At 38.1% G+C, this 18,491-nt stretch overlaps 1 protein-coding gene across 2 annotated transcripts in view; it reads left to right on the top strand.

The window, feature by feature from the left end:
• The window catches only part of NAV3 (neuron navigator 3), a 499,276-nt gene that overhangs the window by 226,595 nt on the left and 254,190 nt on the right, over positions 1-18,491 (top strand). For both annotated transcript variants that reach the window (XM_069094807.1, XM_069094808.1), the window contains exon 8: positions 9,638-10,646. In XM_069094807.1, coding sequence (XP_068950908.1) covers positions 9,638-10,646 — 1,009 coding nt within the window. The remainder of the gene's footprint in view (positions 1-9,637; positions 10,647-18,491) is intronic.

The following is an 18,491-nucleotide window of genomic DNA, read 5'->3' as shown; positions in this document are numbered from 1 at the left end:
ATATGGATAAAAATAGCAACTACCTCAGGGTTGATATGAAGATAAAATGTTTCTAAAACGCTTTGAAAACCATAAGGTACTATTTAAATACTAGTGAGTATGTTTGTGATATCATTTATAATGCAGAATTATATAATATAAAATCATAATATATAGCATACACAATATATTATAGATATTATTTAATGTGTGATATAAATATAACATATTAATGATTAATTTCCTATCATAGATGTATATTAGTATGTTAATCACATTCCTTTTTTGTATAGACATATTTGGGTTGGTAAATTAGGTCATCTGTTGTCTCAATTTTTACCTAGCCTTTAATCGTTGTGGGATGAGGCCTCAGACAAACTGACACCTTATAAAGACTTCACTTTGGAAAGACTAAGGTCACTCGTTGCATACTGGGCCATCTCCAGGAGTCTTGGCCTTTGTCTTGCCACTGGACTTCAATGATTCTGGAGAAGAGACTAAGGCTGATGCTTCTGCCTCATTCAAATCTACTTCACGAGCAAGTCAGAACATCATGCTTGTGATGTCATTGGTCCTCTTTGAAAACAAATAATACCTGGTATGAAAGGACCAGGATTCAGTTATTGGCTCTCCTACTTAGGACATGAGGGACCTAAGGCAAGTCACATCATCTCCCCAGGTCTCCGTTTTATTCAATTGCTAAACAAGGGGATTCTAAGATAGAACTTCTCAAAATTGCTGCCAGTTCTAGGTCCTGTTATCTTTTGTTGTATCAATACTTGCCTGGAAAGACCCGAGTATAGACAAGAGATTTAAACACACACACACACACACACACACACACATACACACACACACACACACACACACACACACACAACCCAAACAGAGGAGGTTTTTACTGGTGAGAGAGGCCAAGTAAGATGTTGGGTTAGAAATAGTTGCATATATTCCATGGAAAAAAAGCTCTTAAAGGATTTGGTGTTTTGATGAAGAAGGAAGTAGGGTTATAGATTTTGAGGCCCTAAGAGGCCATGTAGTGTAACCCTGTTCTTTTATAGATGATAGAACTGAAGCCCTAGATAGATTAATTGACTTATCTAAGGTTATTTATAGTATTTAACAGAGATAAGGTTGAATCTAGGTCCTCTGTCTCTAGAGCTAATGTTTTCTTTGTTTCCTTTTTATTTTTTTTTCCATTGAGTAAAATTATTATCAGTGATCTAATTCAGACTGTTCTAGTATGGCATAAAATGAGTGTTTCCTTTTGGTAGTTAGTGGTCATGATATTCCTTCCTTCAAGTGGCTGCCTTTCATATTTAACAATGGTGGCCTTTTGCATTCCCCTTTTGAATTCTGTCATGTGGTGGTTAATTGTGTTTTTTTTTTGTTTTCTCCTTTGACTTTAATTCTATATCATTGTTCTGAGCTACTCATTTGGTGCTTTATCAGTTACCTCCATCCAGGAACAGCCAACTTTTTATTTTTTGATGATTTCCTTGGCCAAATTTCTTTATGTAAATATGACTATTCCCTATGAATCTGCCCCTTCTTCAGTGATCCCTTCCATACTTCTATCTTTCATGTATAGAATTCCAAAATCTTATCCTATATCCCCAAAGATCCCTAGTCAATCATTTCATAGGATCTGAATTCAGAATTAGAATGGATCTTGTTCTAGTGGAATTCCCTGATTTTAGGATTGAAGGAGGATCTAAGTGACTTACCCAAGGCCATAAAGGTAATGAGTGGCAGACCTAGAAGTTAAATACAGGTCCTCTGACTTATAACCCAATGTGCTTTCTATTGCACCATAGTTCCCATGTATATAGTAAGCTGATGTCTGTGCTCTCCATTGTGAGGTAGTTTGTACAAGTACTATTATACTTATTTAACAGATGAGAATATTGAGACCTTCATCAGAGAAAAGTTAATAGGGCAGTATTTGAACCCCATGTTATCAGCTCAGAGTCCTAACCAATATACTATTCTGGTTTTCAATTTCAAATTTCCAATTTCTCCAAAACCTACTGGGCAATCAAAAGTCTTTTGTGGTTGGTTGAATATGAGCCTGGCCCTGTAAATTGGTTGATAACTTGTTTTTGCAAACCTACAGGTTTGCAAATCAGAACCAGGCTGTTCCAGGACAGAAGACATCATTCTCTTTCAACGTCATGTGTTAGCTATACTGGAACAGATCATCAATTTAGATCAGGAAAAGATGCTCAAGAACATCTCCCCTTGTTGTTCAGTCATGACTTGACTCTTCATGGCCCCATGTGGGGTACTCTAGGAAAAGATTCTGGAATGTTTTGCCATTTCCTTCCTCTGTTAATTTTACAGATGAGGAAACTGAGGCAAATAGGGTTAAGTGACTTGCCCAAGGTGATACACCTAATAAGTGTCTGAGGTTAAATTTGAAATCACAAATATTAGTTTTCTTGACTTCGGGCCTGGTTCTCTATCCATTGTGCCACCTCATGATCACGTTAGAGATTGTCAAGAACAATCTCCTCTTACAGATGAGAAAATGGAGGGTGAAAGTTGAAGATACTCGCTCAAGGTCATACAGTAAACAACTGTCTGAGATAGTATCTGAACTTAGGCCTTCCTGACTACCATTCTAATGCCCTATCCACTCCGCAACACTGCCCTTCATGATGAGGATGATAATGACTATGCTAGGCCTAGAGAATTTGAGTTTAAGGTAGAAAATTTAGTCCTAATACAGTCTATGACTTGGGAGCTTCAACTATAACTTGGGAGCCATCTCCACTCATCCTGATCTGTATCTTGCCACTGTCCCCAGATGACTCTGGAGGAAAAAGTGAGGCTGGTGACCTTGTACAGCTCCTCCCTCACTTAAATCCAATTCACCTGCAAGTCATGGCATCACCTTCCTGATGCCATGGTCCCCTTCCAGAACGAAGAACAAACAACAACCAACTATTAGTTAAGAAGACAGAGAAAACAGGATGAGTTTTCCATGGATCAGTACGTTGCTTATCCTACTAAGCTTTCTCGTTTCTGTCTTTATTCACTTCAACTAAAATGTAACAACAACAACATATTTTCCCTGAGAACACTTTATGTAGAGGACATTGTCAGGTGCTGGTAATTGAAAGACAAAAAAGGAAATAGTCTCTGCCTTCAAGGACCCTGCTTTCTATTAGGAGAGCTCGATATGAAGACAGAGAATTATATATAAAATGATTTTCAAAGGAAGAGAGCATTAGTAACTGGAAAGGCCAGGAAGGCAGATGTTTGACACTGTAATAGGAAAGAATCTTGGCAGGTCCAGATCTTGGGTCTATTAAAATTTTTGCCATTTTCTTTCTGAAGAAAGAGACACAGAACAGATATGTCAAAAGGTAAGTAAAGAATTAGGAAATAAATCACATTGCCTGATTATTAGCCCAGCACATCATTGAGCTAGACCAGATTTACAAGGAGTTTTCAGAAATCATTGGCTCTATAAAAAACATGGCAATGCAATTCCTTACATGAACTAGTGCTACTAGTATCTCTCATTTGAATAGTTCAATACAAGGCCCTATGATGTGTGTGTATATATTTCTGTGTGTATACGTACATATATTTAATGTTTATATATATAGCCACAGTCTATATTATATAGACACATTGCGTATTTGTGAATATATGTATGTCTGAGTATGCACATGCATGTGTCCAAATAATGTACATACACTCACATACATGTAGACACACATGTATATTTGTATATACACTATGTATTTATGTGTGCACATATGTGTGTATATGTACACACACAGGTGGTTGAGTTTATTGGATCACAGATTTAGATCTGGAAGAAAACTTAGTGATCACCTAGTTCAACCACCTCATCTTACAAATGAGGAAGCTGAGACTCAAGGAGATTGTGACTGTCCCAAGCTCATACAGGTAGGGATAATCTCAAGAGATTTCAGGAAAACATTTGTATTTGTGGCCTAGGTTACTAAAGTCCTAGACTGGTAGGCAGACAATATGATTATCTCTTACTACTTCAGTTACCTTGTGACATATGTGTTCTGTGTCTCAGTTTACTCAGCTGAAAATGGAGAAAACCATAATAATTCTCCAGGCATAGTTAATTATATTTTTTAGATTCTTTAGCCTTAATTTATTATATACTTTGGATTACTAGGGAGAAAGCTCTATGGAAGTACACATTTATAGTATTAATCATAATGATTATTCACTTTCAGGAAAAAATTAAAAAGTTACAATTCCCCTAGGTGAAAATAATTTAATATAAAGCATTAATAAAATAATGAAAATAATTTCTGGTCTCAATCTCTCTTTCTGGCCTTATTGCACATTATTTCCTTTAGCAAAGTTTTGTGCTTGCATATGTGTGTGTGTGTGTGTGTTTTGTTTGTTTGGTTTTTTTCCTGGTCAAATTTGGCATTTTGCTTTTTCTCTGTCTTCATGTTCCTCTGCCTTTGGAGGTCTGGACATGCATTCCCCAAACTCTGAATGCATTCCCATTCTACCTCAGAATCTCTACCATCCTTCAACGTTCAGCTAATAAGCCACCCCCTACATGAAGCTTTTCCTAACCTCCCCAGGTGTTCACATGCATCTTTCATAAAGTATCACGTATATATTAATTTCTATACATGTGGTCTCTTCCCAGTACAATGAGGGACAATTTTTCATTTATATTTATGTCCCCAACAAGTTGCAGTAATGTTTTGTACATAAGCAGATACAGTTGGGTTGGATTCTTCATCACTGTGACAGTAGTTTGTACGCTATCTTCCTGCAGAGAAAGGCCCTGCTGATAGTGTGAGTTCTTAACTTATTATTATTGTTAATGTTATTACCAAACACAAGACTTTTCATCAGTGATAGGAAAGTCATGCAGTGATGAGAATCATGAAGTACGATGATGAATAGAGTAATAGACCTGGAATACCTGGGTTCAAATTCTGATTAGTTAGTTACTAGCTCTGTGATCCTGACCAAGTCATTTAACAACTCTGAGACCCAATTTCCTTATCTGCAAAATAAAGGTGTTGGCTTTGATAACCTCTAATATTAAATTAATATCTAAATCTTTGAGCCAACAAGGTAGGAGCTGAACAAGATTCCTAAAGTACCAGTTCCTTACAAACACCATTCTTCGTATGAAGAGAGAGAATTTTATTTTCTGTGTGGAGTTAAGAGCTAACTTGATTTTCCAGTTGAATGTAATGCTTTAGTCAAACTAATGGATTTGCTTGCACCCTGTGTTTTTTTTTTAATAAAGGCAAGGAAAAAAGAGATAAATTAAATCATAAATTATGAACGTTTATAATCTGATAACAGGAACATTTTGCCCTTAGCACTTTTCTCTTTAGTGGGATATTAATTTTAATTTTATTAATAAAATGTCTTCTGCGTGCAAGACTTGTACTGGGCATTGGGAATACATGGAAGGAAGGAGACAAAGGTTACTGCCCTCAAGGAGTTTCTATGTCACACTTAGCATAGTTCAATTTTCTCTGGGAAACTGGGGATATTTAGTCCTCTACTACCATCAAGTGATAAAGTAAATTGTTGTTGTTGTTTTTAATTTCAGGGTTTATTCATTATTTTACTAATGGAAGGGAACTAAAAAAAATGTCAAAAAAAAGATGCCAGGAGAAAAATATAAGAAGTATCCATTCCAGAACAGGGATAGGGTGTGGACCTATAATTTCATTTGTGTAGGGAACTACCAAGCAAACTCCCTCAGCCAAAACAAATCAGTACCTTTGCTTTAATTTATTATTGTTGCACTTAAAATATTCAAGAGACATAATTTTTAGATGATTTAATAATGCCAGCATGGGGGCAGTTAGGTGACACAGTGAATAGAGCACCATCCCTGGAATCAGGAGGACCTGAGTTCAAATCCAGCCACAAACACTTAACACTTACTAGCCCTGGGACCTTGGGCAAGTCACTTAACCCCAATTGCCCTGCCTTCCCCTCTTGAAAAAAAAATAATGCCAGTATTTTAACAAAAGGATCAGTTACATTCTCAAATGTCAAAGGCAATCAAGGTGGTGGGCTCATGGTTTATATGCCCTTTGGAAGAGGGGTCTTCCTGAGGGAAGAAATCAACTCTGGCTAAAAATTAATGAGAGAATGAATATTACAATGAGTTGCTGAGAGTGACATCATGTCAAAGTGAGACTTTCTCTATACCCAGACCACTCCCAGCCTTGGGCAATCTATTCACAGAATTTATCCCCACCCAAACCTGAATGGAACACAATGCTTTGCCTACCAGGGATGATGTCTAGACTAGGTTAAAAAAAGTTAATCCAATTTCATTATTAGAAATGTCCTACAAAAGGCTGAAATTTTAAAAGCAGGACTTTAGAAAAAGGGGGGGGCACTGGATCTCCCCAAATCATTGGTTGTTATATATTTACCTCATCATTTTGAAATATTTTCTCTTTTTAATTTCTTAGTTTACATCATTCATTTCCACAAGATTTTGAGTTATAGATTTTCTCCCCATTTTTCCCTACCCACCACCCCAAAACAGCAATCCCCCTGAATATTCCCTCCCCCAATCTGTTCTCTCCCATATCTTCCCCCATACTCCCTCTAACTTTCCAGTAGGGCACAGTGGTTCTTTATGCCCCAGTGCCTGTATATCTCATTTCCCAATTACAGGTAAAATAATAATAATAATAAATATATATATATATACACACATATACATACATATGTAAATATATATCTTTAAACATTTTATTTTAAAACATTGAATTCCATATTCTTTCCCCTCCTCCCTTGTCTCCCACCGTTACTGGGAGGATAAGCAATTCAGTATAGGTTGTACATGTGTAGCTATGCAAAACATTCCATAGTGGATATATTGTGAAAGACTGACTATATTTCCCTCAGTCCTATCCTACCAACTGCTGCTTGTTCTATTCTCTACTTTGATCCTCTCCCTTTTAAAAAGTGGGTGCTTCCAACTTCCCTCAGCCTGTGCTCCCTTCCATCATCCCCCCACTCATCACCCTCCCCCCTACTCTCCTGTAGGGTGAAATACCCTATTTAGTGTTTATGTCATTCTCTCCCTAAGCCAAATTAAATGAGAATAAGGTTGACTTCATTCCCTTTTTCTTTACGATTCTTCCCCTCCATTGTAACATTTGTCCCTTGCCTCTTCTATATGAGATATTTTACCCCATTCTGTCTCTTCCCATCCTCTTCTCACTATATGCCTCTCTCACCTCTTAATTTCACATTTTAAGTGTCTTCCCTTCCTATTAAATTGATCCTGTGCCCTTTGTCTATGTATACCTGTATACATATATACACATTCATATATGTATTCATATGCCCATATATTCTCCTATACTGACATATATGTATGTATACGTGAGTGTGTGTGTATTTCTATTCCCTTCAACTATTCTCATACTGAGAAAAGCTTCATAAGTTACAAATATCATTTTTCCATGTAGGAATGTAAATAGTTCAACTTTGATAAGTTCCTTATGATTTCTTTTCCCTTTTTACCTTCTTATGCTTCTCTTCCTTCTTGTATCTGAATGTCAAATTTTCTATTCAACTCTGTTTTTTTCATCAAGAATGCTTGAAAGTCCTCTATTCCACTGAATGACCACATTTTCCCCTGAAACATGATACTCAGTTTTACTGGGTAGGTGATTTTTGGTTTTAATCCCAGCTACTTTGGCCTCCAGAACATCATATTCAAAGCCCTTCAATTCCTCCATACAGAGGCTGCCAGATCCTGTGTTATCCTGATTGTTTTTCCACAGTATTCAAATTGTGTCTTCCTGGCTGCTTGTAATATTTTCTCCATCATCTGGGAACTCCGGAACCTAGCTATAATATTCCTAGGAGTTTTCTTTTTGGACTCTTTTTCAGGAGGTAATTGGTGGATTCTTTCAACTTCTATTTTGCCCTCTGATTCTAAAACATCAGGGCAATTTTCCTTGAGAATTTCTTGAAAGATGATTTCTAGGTGCTTTTTTTGATCATGGCTTTCAGGCAGTCCAAAAATTTTTAAATTATCTCTCCTGGATCTATTTTTCAGGTCACTGGTTTTCCCAATGAGATATTTCACATTTCTTTCTTCTTCTTTTTTTTTTTCATTTGTTTGGATCTGTTTAATAGTATCTTGATTTCTCATAAACTCACTAGCTTCCATTTGCTCCAATCTAATTCTGAAAGAATGATTCTCAGTGAGCTTTTGAGATTCTTTTTCCATCTGGCAAATTCAGCTTTTTAAGGCATTCTTCTCCTCGTTGCCTTTTTGAGCCTCTTTTGTCATCTGGGTTAGTCTATTTTTTTAAGGTGTTATTTTCTTCAGTCAGGTTGTTGACTCTCATTTCATAATTTTCTTGCATCGTTCTCATTGCTCTTCCCAATTTTTCCTCCACTTCTCTTATTTGGTCTTCAAAATCCTTTTTAAGCTCCCATATCGCTTGTAACCAGCTCATATTTTTCTTGGAAGCTTTTGATGCAGGACTTGTGATTTTGTTGTCTTCCTCCTGTTCTATGCTTTGATCCTTTTTGTCCCCAAAATAGAAGTCTAATGTTGGATTCCTCTGTTTTCTTTGCTTCCTTTGCTTGCTCATGTTTCCACTCAATTACTTGACTTTTGAGCCTTTTGCCACAGTAGTACTCTGCTAATGGGATGGGAGCTTTATCCCAAATCACTGGGGTTTTCTCAGCTGCTGGAGGTATTAGTTGGGTGCCCTCTCTGAAGCCTCCACACTCTCTCTTGCCATCTACTCATATACCCCAGGACCTCCACCCTAGATAGCAATCCAGATCCAAGCAGGTGAAAGCAAGAGTAATTACCCCTCAGACTGGTGGGTTGGTCCCCCTACAATCTGCAGGCCTGGGTCTCTGAAGTTGCTGCACACCCATGGAGCCTCTCCTGCCTCTTGCTCCAGGGGCAAAGGCCAGACCAGACTCCTAACTTCCCTGGTCCTGCAAAATCTACACTGACCTCTCACTTTGTCTTTGGCATCTATGGTTGGATAATTCTGGAAACCACCACAGCTGCTGGTGATCTGAAGTCCCTCCTGCCTGCAGCTGGTCAGGCCACCCTGAGGCTAAAAGGTCTACCTCACTTGGGGCTGGGCTTGGCTCCCAGAGCACTGTGCTGGTTGCTTCCTGCTGGGCTGTACTCCTGCTGGAGGTTTGCTTCTCTTTGGTATTTTGTGGGTTCTGCAGGTCCAACATTCGTCTAGAGTAAATTTTCACATGAATTGGAGGAGGTGGAAGCCAGAGCCACACGGAAGTCCTGTTTCTATTCCACCATCTTGACTCTGCCCCTTCCCTCATTATCTTTAAGAACTGCCCAGGACACTGAGAGATTGTGACTTACTTTAGATCATGTATCTCACATGAGTCAGTGACAGAACTTAAACTGAGATTTTGTCTTGACTCTGAGGCCAGATCTCTATCTATTATGCCCAAATTGGCCCCAAATAATGGATTTTAAACATACTTTAAATGGTTGGTTGATTGAAGATGTTAAAGGTAGCAATATATCTGTATTATAATGTGTCACATATGACAGTGTTCAGAAATTGAGATTGGAAAATGTGTATGTTATTGATTAAATTGACTATTCTTTTTTATTGTTCTCTTTAATTTCAATGAATAGATTCCTCCAAAGGACCTCAACCATCTTCAGGTGTGAATGGCAACCTGCAGCATCCCACCAGCATGGGGCAACAGCCAGTCTCTGCCATCCCTTCTCCAAGTAGCAGCAAGCCTTGGCGCAGCAAATCCATGAATGTCAAGCACAGTGCCACCTCTACTATGTTGTCTGTAAAGCAGTCCAGCCCTGCCACCTCTCCAACGCCATCCTCAGAGAGGCTGAAGCCGCCTCTCACAGAAGGGGTCAAGCCCCCTTCATCTGGACAGAAATCCATGTTGGAGAAATTCAAGTTGGTAAATGCTAGGACTGCTTTGCGACCCCCACAGGCTCCCAATCCAGTACCCAATGATGGTGGACGAGATGATGATGCTTTTTCTGAGTGTGGTGAGATGGATGTCTTTAACAGTGGACTGAATAGTTGTGGGTCAACCAACAGCAGTCCCAAAGTGTCACCGAAATTGACCCCTCCAAAAGCTGGGAGCAAAAATCTGAGCAATAAAAAATCTTTGCTACCAAAGGACAAGGAGGAAAAGAACAGGGACAAAAATAAAGTTTGCACTGAAAAGCCAGGCAAGGAAGAGAAGGAACAGGTCACAGAGACCACAGTAAAGAAGAGTTCTAAAATTGCAAGCTTGATCCCCAAGGGAAGCAAGACTGCTGCAGCAAAGAAGGAAAGCTTAATACCATCTTCCAGTGGGATTCCAAAACCCGGGTCCAAGGTGCCTACAACAAAACAGAGCATTTCACCAGGCAGTACGGGGAGTAAGGAGTCTGAAAAATTCAGGACTACAAAGGGCAACCAGTCCCAATCAGCACCCAAATCTCAGATGACTGAAAAGTCCAGCAGCGCCTCTAATTGTCTGGCTCCTTTGGAAGGAAAGGAATCTAGCCAAGCCTCTGGTTCCTGTGCCATGTCAAGTGGTGGGCAGAGTGCAGCCAATGGTGCTGTCCAGCTCCCCCAGCAGCAGTACAGTCACCCAAATACTGCCACAGTTGCTCCTTTCATTTATCGGTAAGATTTGTTTTTATTTGTTTGCACCTATGGAATCATAGTCATCATTAGGCAGACTTGAGTTAAAATATGACCTCAGGCACTTACTAGCTGTATTTCTCTGGGACAGTCACTTAATCTCTGTTTTCCTCCGTTTCCCCATTCATACAATGGAGATAATAATAGCATCTACCTTCCAGGGTCATTGTGAGGAGAAAATAAGATGATAATTTTTTAAGTACTTAGTACAGTGCCAGACACATAGCAAACACTATATAAATGTTAGTTGTCATCATCATCATCATTACTAGAATATTTATTTTGCCTTAAGGTTGGCAACAGGCAGGTAGGTGGAACAGTGGATAGAGTATTGGTCCTGAAGTCGGGATAACTCATCTTTATGAGTTTAGATCTAGCCTCAGACACTTGATAGTTGTGTGACCCTGGGCAAGTCACTTAATCCTGTTTGCCTCAGTTTCCTCATTTATAAAATGAACTAGAGAAGAAAATAGCAAACCACTGCAAATGTCTTTCCTGAGAAAACCAAAATGGGGTCACCAAGAGTCAGAGAGGATTGAAAAATCACTCAACAACAAGGATGGCAAAGTACTTTTTATATACTGTTTTATTTGATTCTCATGGTAATGCAGTGAAATAGATCCTCATAGTATCCTCTTTTTTATAGGTGTGGAAACTGAGGTCAGAATGGTTAAGTGACTCCAGTATCATATAGCTAGCAAGTGTCTTAGGATTTTAACTCAGATCTTTCTGATTCTAAATTTGACATTCTATCCTCCACACCAGCTAAGTACCACAACCACAATTACACACACACACACACACACACACACACACAAACACACACACACCCCAAACCATGTATTCACACACATTCAGAGCTAGCAACTACAAAAATTGCAAGTGCATGAAACACTATATTTTTATGTTATAAATGGTGTTATGGTGTGAATTCCTATTTCACAGTGGTACTCTAAAATGTGTAACTCAGAGCCTTCTACTTTACTATCTTCTCATCTGTCCAGTGATGGATCACTGTTAAGGGAAATCCCCAGTTTTTGTCAACAGTGGGAAACCCCTGTTGTGAGAATTCTTTCTACTAGCACTGCATAAAAAGTCTTTTACTTGACTGATAATTTCTAGACAAAGGAATTGACATATAGAAAGTTTAAGTGCCTAGTCAATAATAGCTACAAGTATGATAGAGAAACATGCTGGTAGATAGATGAATAGATAAATACATAGACAAGCAGACAGACAGACACAAAGAGATGGGTAGGTAAATTGATATGCTGGGAATAGGGACTGGATCTGTAGCAGGTGACTGGTTTGAGTGACTTGCATTATTTGAACCAATTTCTTCCTAATTTTAAGTCTAAAATTTGGGATCCTTTGATGGAAAGTATCTCCAAATCATGCCCCAATGACTTAAAGGTATTTTTATTTGCTTACTTCCATCTATAGTGCTATAATTTCATAGTTGTAAGGATCTATCCAGTGAGAAAACTCCTTCCACCAATCCATCTATCAGTCAACTAGAATTCATTAAGCTTCTATTAAATGGCAGGCAGGCACTGTTAACAGATACTGGGACTACAGAGACAACATTGAAAAGTAGCTCTTGTCCTAAAAAAAAATTACATTCTGTTGGAGGAAATAACAATAGCATTCACATATATAAAAATATACACAACAGAAATGCAAAGTTTTTGTTTGATTTTGTTTGAGAGAAGGCTGTGGATCAGGAAAGCTTTCAATATAAGGTAGTATTTAAGCTGATCTCTGAAGATAAAAAAGGGGGGATTCTAAGAGGAAGTAGTGAAAGAGGAACATACATTCCAGGCATTGGGAACAACAAGTGCAAAGGTGTGGCAATAATAGATGGAGTGTTGTGTGTGAGAACATCGACATGGCTTATTGGGCTAGATCATGCAGTGTGCAAACAGGTATACTGTATTAGCCTGGAATGCTATATTTATGCCAGATCAAACCAGCAACTGTTCTGCAACTTAGAGGCTTAGGGAGTTGCTTTGGGCACTGAGAGATTAGATATTTATTTTCCTGAGTATGTGTCAGTATGTGTCAGAGATGGGAATTGAACCCAGATCATCTCAAATCTAAGGCTAGTACTTTATTACCTAAGCCATGCTGACTCCTTTTCTCTAAATGTTTGTTGTTCCTGTTCAGTAATTTTTCAGTCATGTCTGACTCTTCATGACCCCATTTAGGATTTTCTTGACTAAGACACTGGAGCGAATTGTCATTTCTTTTCCCAGATTATTTTGTAGATAAGTAAACTGAAGCAAATGAGGTTAAGTGATTTTCCCAGGGTCACACAGTAAGTGTCTAAGACAGATTCAAACTCAGATCTCTCTGACTCCAGGCTTGGGGATTTATCCACTGTGTCATCTACACACCCATTTCTCCAAAGGTAGCTGTCATAAATATTTTATATTGTATAAAGATTCTTATACCCTTTTCATTCCTTTTCAGAATATCATAAAGAGGTGACATAGGAAAAAATCACTTTTTACCCTAGTGCTTGAAAGATATCTGAAGAAAGCTAGCAAGACGTTTCTCCATCTTTTGATTTTGAAAAAGCATGCTCTTTACATGGAGTCTGAAATGATGAAAAGTCATTATAATGAACCCAGTTCTCTAGTTTCAACCGAAGTCATGTTCCATTTATTTTTATTTCTTAGAAGTTTGAGCTCTTGGGAGATCCATATTTTTCAAGCATTGCTGTGCAAATGATAATAGCCATGACTGATGGTTGGATACAAAAAATGGATCTGGATATAGGAATTAAATTTCTTTGAAAATAAAAGGAAAAACAATTATTTTCTTAATAAGGTTTATGTACTCACTAATACTGTGTACTTGCTGAGTATAAGTATGCCCTTTACAAACATCAGTCATTTCAAAATTCCATAAATTCATTTTGTTGAGAAGTACAAATCCAAGGAGAAAAAAGAGTACTTGTTACCTCAGCACATTTAACTCCTTGATAGTTGCTTGTTCCCATCAGTTCTTCCTGTTCTTATCCTCTCAATAAAATGACCAACCCATATAAATTTAAGGCACTGATTCATAAAACTGATGGTTAGCTGTTGACCTTGTTTTGAACTGATATAATTGACAGAGAGGAAAATCACTTGTGTGTGGAAAATTCACATCACAAGCAGCATAAGTCTCACTCTGTCTTTGACTTAATCTGTGATCAATTCAGAAATAAACAATTATATAAAACTTGTCAGGCTCCTACAAATTATAGCTCAGACTTCTGAACTGATGCTGCAGAACATTAAAGTCGACAGTTCAGCCCTTTCTCCTTATTATGAAGTTTCCAATTTAAGTATAAGATTTGTAAACAGAAAAAAAGTTGACAAGGCTGAGTTTAGGCATGGATACATGGTATACACACATATACCTCTTTACCTATAGAAATGTTTAAGTTATTGATTCCCTTTGGTCTAGACCTGTTATTTCATCTATTTGGGGAAATCTTAGTATGAAAATCTTCTCCACTGATGCACATCTGCAATGTGGCTGGAAGTTATAGCCTTAAACATTTGTGGAAGGAAGGGAGGAAGGGAAGAAGGAAGGAAAGAAAGAAGGAAGGAAACACATTTATTAAGTGCCTGTGCACCGGGAACTGTGCCAAAATCTTCCAATATTATCTCATTTGAAGTTCAGTATAATTATATTGTTGTGATAGGAGGTAGGTAATATTATTATTTGTTTTGTTGTTGTTGTTTAGTCATTTCAGTTGTAGCCAATTTTCATGAGCTCATTTTGGGTTTTCTTGGCGAGGATACTAGAGTGAATTGCTGTTTCCTCTCCAACTCATTTTACAGATGAAGACACTGAGACAAACAGGACTAAGTGACTTTGCCAAGGTCACACAACTAGAATGCATCTGAGGTCACATTTGAACTTAGGTCTTCCTTATTTCAGGCCTGATGCTCTATCCACTGCTCTACCTAGTTGCCCCTATCTCTATCTCACAATTGAGGAAATGAGGCAGATAGAGATTAAGTAATTCTCCCAGGATTAGTTCAATAATCATTTTCTGAGGTCAGATAGAAATCCTCCTGCCTCTAGGTACAGTACACTATCCACTGTTAACCTCCTAGCTGCGGTAAGTGTCTTGCTCAGGGTCACATTGCTCAGGGTCACCAGTTGAACCAAGGGCTTCTGAATACCAAGTCCATCACACTAGTTTTTATGCTGTGCTGTTTTTTTTTAATGAAAATCCTTTATACATTATGCCACACTACCTGTAAATCCATACACGTACATTAAATACAAAGTAATGGGGGCAAGAGGGATATTCATATGGCACCTGTGATTTCATTGTTATAGAAGATTCCTGGATCAGCAAAATCTTACTACCAGTGTAATTAAGTATGCCCTCTGTTGCCTCTTAGACAAGCTCTTTACAAGATAAGGAATTAAGGCAAACAATTAAGTGACTTGCTGAGGGTCACACAGATATTAAGTGTCTGAGGCCAGATTTCAATTTAGCTCTAAATGACTCCAGACCTGGCACTCTGTCCCTCTTCCACCTAGCTGCCCAGGGATAAAAAGACACAAATGAAATAGCTCCTGCCCCTAAGAAACTTACTATATATTGAAAGATGCAAAAGGATCCATGGCTTTTGAAAACTTGGGTTCAAGTCCTGCCTCAGTCAATACTTCAGGAAATTTATTTCATCTCACTGGACCTCAGTATCTTCAAATGAAGGGGTTGAACCTGGTGTCCTCTGAGGGTCTCATCCAAAGCATACATATGTAAATATATATATATGAAATAAACAACTAATATTCTTTTTGGGTTTTTTTGGAGAAGGGAGGTGAGGCAATTGGGTTCAGTGACTGGCCCAATATCACACAGCTAGTAAATGTCAACTGTCTGAGGTCAGATTTGAACTCAGGTCTTCCTGACTCCAGGGCCAATGCTCTATTCAATGTGCCACCTAACTTCTCCCAACACCTAATATTCTTCATGTTAAAGTTGGATGACCAGGGGCAGCCAGGTGGCTCAGCGAGTAAGAGCACCGGCTCCAGTGTTGGGATGACCTGGGGATCAAATCTGGGCTCCGATACTGAGCACCACACCCAGAAATAACTGGCCATGTAACCTTGAGCAAGTTACTTAACCCCTATTGCTTTAAAAAATATATATAGTTGGATGACCACTTAAGAAAGTTGTGGATAGGATTCAGAGAACTGGACCAGAAGATCCCTTCAGGTTAAAATTTCTGTGATTCTCTCATGTACCAGAAACCATAGCCTAATTATAACAAGTAGATCAAGACCCATCTGAGCTTCATACCTTTCATCTTACTAGCCCAGAACAGCTTACTTCAGATGAGAAGCATCATTGATTCCCCAAAGAATATGCTGTTTGAACAGTCTCCTCTTAGAGATAGAGAGCATTCTCTCCGGAAAGTCAATTGCCAATAGAAATATCAGAACCAGGGAAAATCAACATTTGAATATTCCACACTCTAAAAATAAATTTAAAAAAGACCAGTGTGACTGAATAATAACTTGCAACATGGTTGGATTGCTAGCCCTGGCTTACATCTGGTTTTTGCTATTGGAGAAGCTACAGTGGAGCTGAAGAAGCAGAAATTCGAAAATGTATAGCCTATTACAATCATGCAGATAAGGTTCCTGTAAGCCCTCTGGCTATTGTGAAGAGATTCAGCTGCAATTGTGTCTTGATGTAGACTGGAACATCAAGAGATAGAACATCAGCAAAAACTGAAGCATATTGAATTCTTGCCAAAGAATGGAGTTTGACTGCTATTGCATTTCTGAAATATGGCTATGTGTCCTGCGGCAGTTAAAACTCTCTCACACAGCAGTATTTTTAGATGGAATGCAGAGAAAATACTGGGAGGGGAACTGGAGTGGAGAATAGGACTAAATCTCTCTGCCTGTTGACAATGAGACTTTGCAGAGTAAGTTACCCTTCAGGACTTAGTTCAGGAAGCTGACTCCATCAAACAGTGGTAGGCTTCACTGCAGGTTGATTCCATCTGATTCCTCTACATATTCTTCTGTGAACAGTGGGAATGAACTTCCTGTCCCTGGAGGTCTTCTGGAAAGTGGGATGTGTCTGATCAGATCATAGGATCAAAGGGGAAAAAAAACTAGAGATAGAAGGTATTATAGAGATTATCTAATTTACCTCCCACTCTGCCCATTTTATAGAAGAAAAAAACTGATGGTATCACTTTCTTGTTACACAGATAGCAGTAAATGACAGTGAGAATTGAAGCAAGGTCCTCTGATTTTTTACTTAATCCATAATACTTTCCCGAAGCATGTTAGATCTACTCAGAAGTCCCATCTTACACAAAGAATCTAATCTGAGTGAGAATGATCTTCCTTCTGCAGTCCAAGTCACAGTGCCTGACTCAAGAGCAATTCTTTTTATACCCTGATTTGTTCATTAACTAAAATTTAGGAGTCAATATGTTTTACCCCAATTTTAAGATATTCCAGTATAAAAGAAATCCAAGTTGTTGTTGTTGTTGTTTTTATTTGTTTTGGTTTAAAAATCTTAGTAAGGTGTGTATGGGTGTGTGTGTGGTTGGTGATCTGCACAGTTTTTGCCTATGATTCCTCAACTAATTTTATCTAGAGTTTTTATTGGTTTTGGTTTCCAGGGAGTCCTATAATTCTTAAATTATCTATCCTTTGACCTGTTTTTAGGTCAGATTTTTTTTAATATCTTAACTTAGTCTTATTGCTTCATTGTTTTGATATTTGGCCTATTATTTCTAATGATGTTCTAGAATCACTGAGTTCTGTTTGCTCCATTCTAATTTATGAGGAAGATGATTACTTTGGTAAAGTTTTCTACCTTTTGCTCTAAGCTTTTTTTCCCCCCCTCATACCAGGCTTTTTTTTTTCTCTTCAGAAGTCTCCTTTCATGTATGTATTTCTACCACAAGATTTGAACTTAGGGAACCTTGACTTTGGAAATGAGCTCTTTATGAACTTTCACCCAATCTCTCAAAGATAGTGTATATAAAGGGACTATGTTTTTCATTGTGATTGGTATCCAGCTGTTCTATTTCTAGTTACAACCCCCAAATACTTAATTACCCATAACCTTTAACCAAATTATTCATCCAAGGATTACTCTGAAAAAAAAAGTGCCCTTGTTTTATGTCAGAGTTTAAGTGTAGAAGGATTAATCTTTCAAGAACAAAGCAAATGTTTGACAGTGTTGAGTTAGATTACCTCAGGGGCATAGACTGTCTTTTGCTTTTTTTTTCTTTTTTGGTATCCCAAGAATTTAGCACAGTGCCTTGTGCATAGCAAGAGTTTATAAATGTTTATTGACTGGTAGATTGATCTAGGACCTTGAGATTCCATTGTAATTTTCTCTTGGTCAATTATCCAGTCATCAAGCATTTATTAAAAGTGATATTTTATGCTAAGTACTTCACTAAACACTGAGAATACAAAGAGAGGACACACCAGTCAATCTTTGCTTTCATGCAATGCACACTCTAAAAAAGGGGAAATGTGAGAATAATGAGGTACACATAAGATACACACAAAATATATAGAAGGTAAGAAAGAGTAAAGCATTAGATTAGAGGACTGGGGAAGGCCTTCTGCAGAAAGTGATATTTTAGTTAAATCTTGCTGGAAGCCAGGGGAATTAAAAGGCCATCTTCGGAGGTCTAATATTAGCTGGCTTTTGAAGCTTAGGGTATCTAAGTCCGTAAGGGTCTTAAATATCCCTTGAATAGAAGAATTGAGGTTTTTTTTAATTTTTTTTTTGGAGGTGGGGGGTTAAGGGTAAGAGATTTTTCCATT

This window comes from Petaurus breviceps, unplaced genomic scaffold (genome assembly GCF_028583685.1).
Source record: "Petaurus breviceps papuanus isolate PSGF00001 unplaced genomic scaffold, PetGlider_PUasm1.0 221, whole genome shotgun sequence".
NCBI lineage: Eukaryota > Metazoa > Chordata > Mammalia > Diprotodontia > Petauridae > Petaurus > Petaurus breviceps.
The sequence above is the reverse complement of the archived record's forward strand: the minus strand, read 5'-3'. Positions and strand labels throughout refer to the sequence as shown.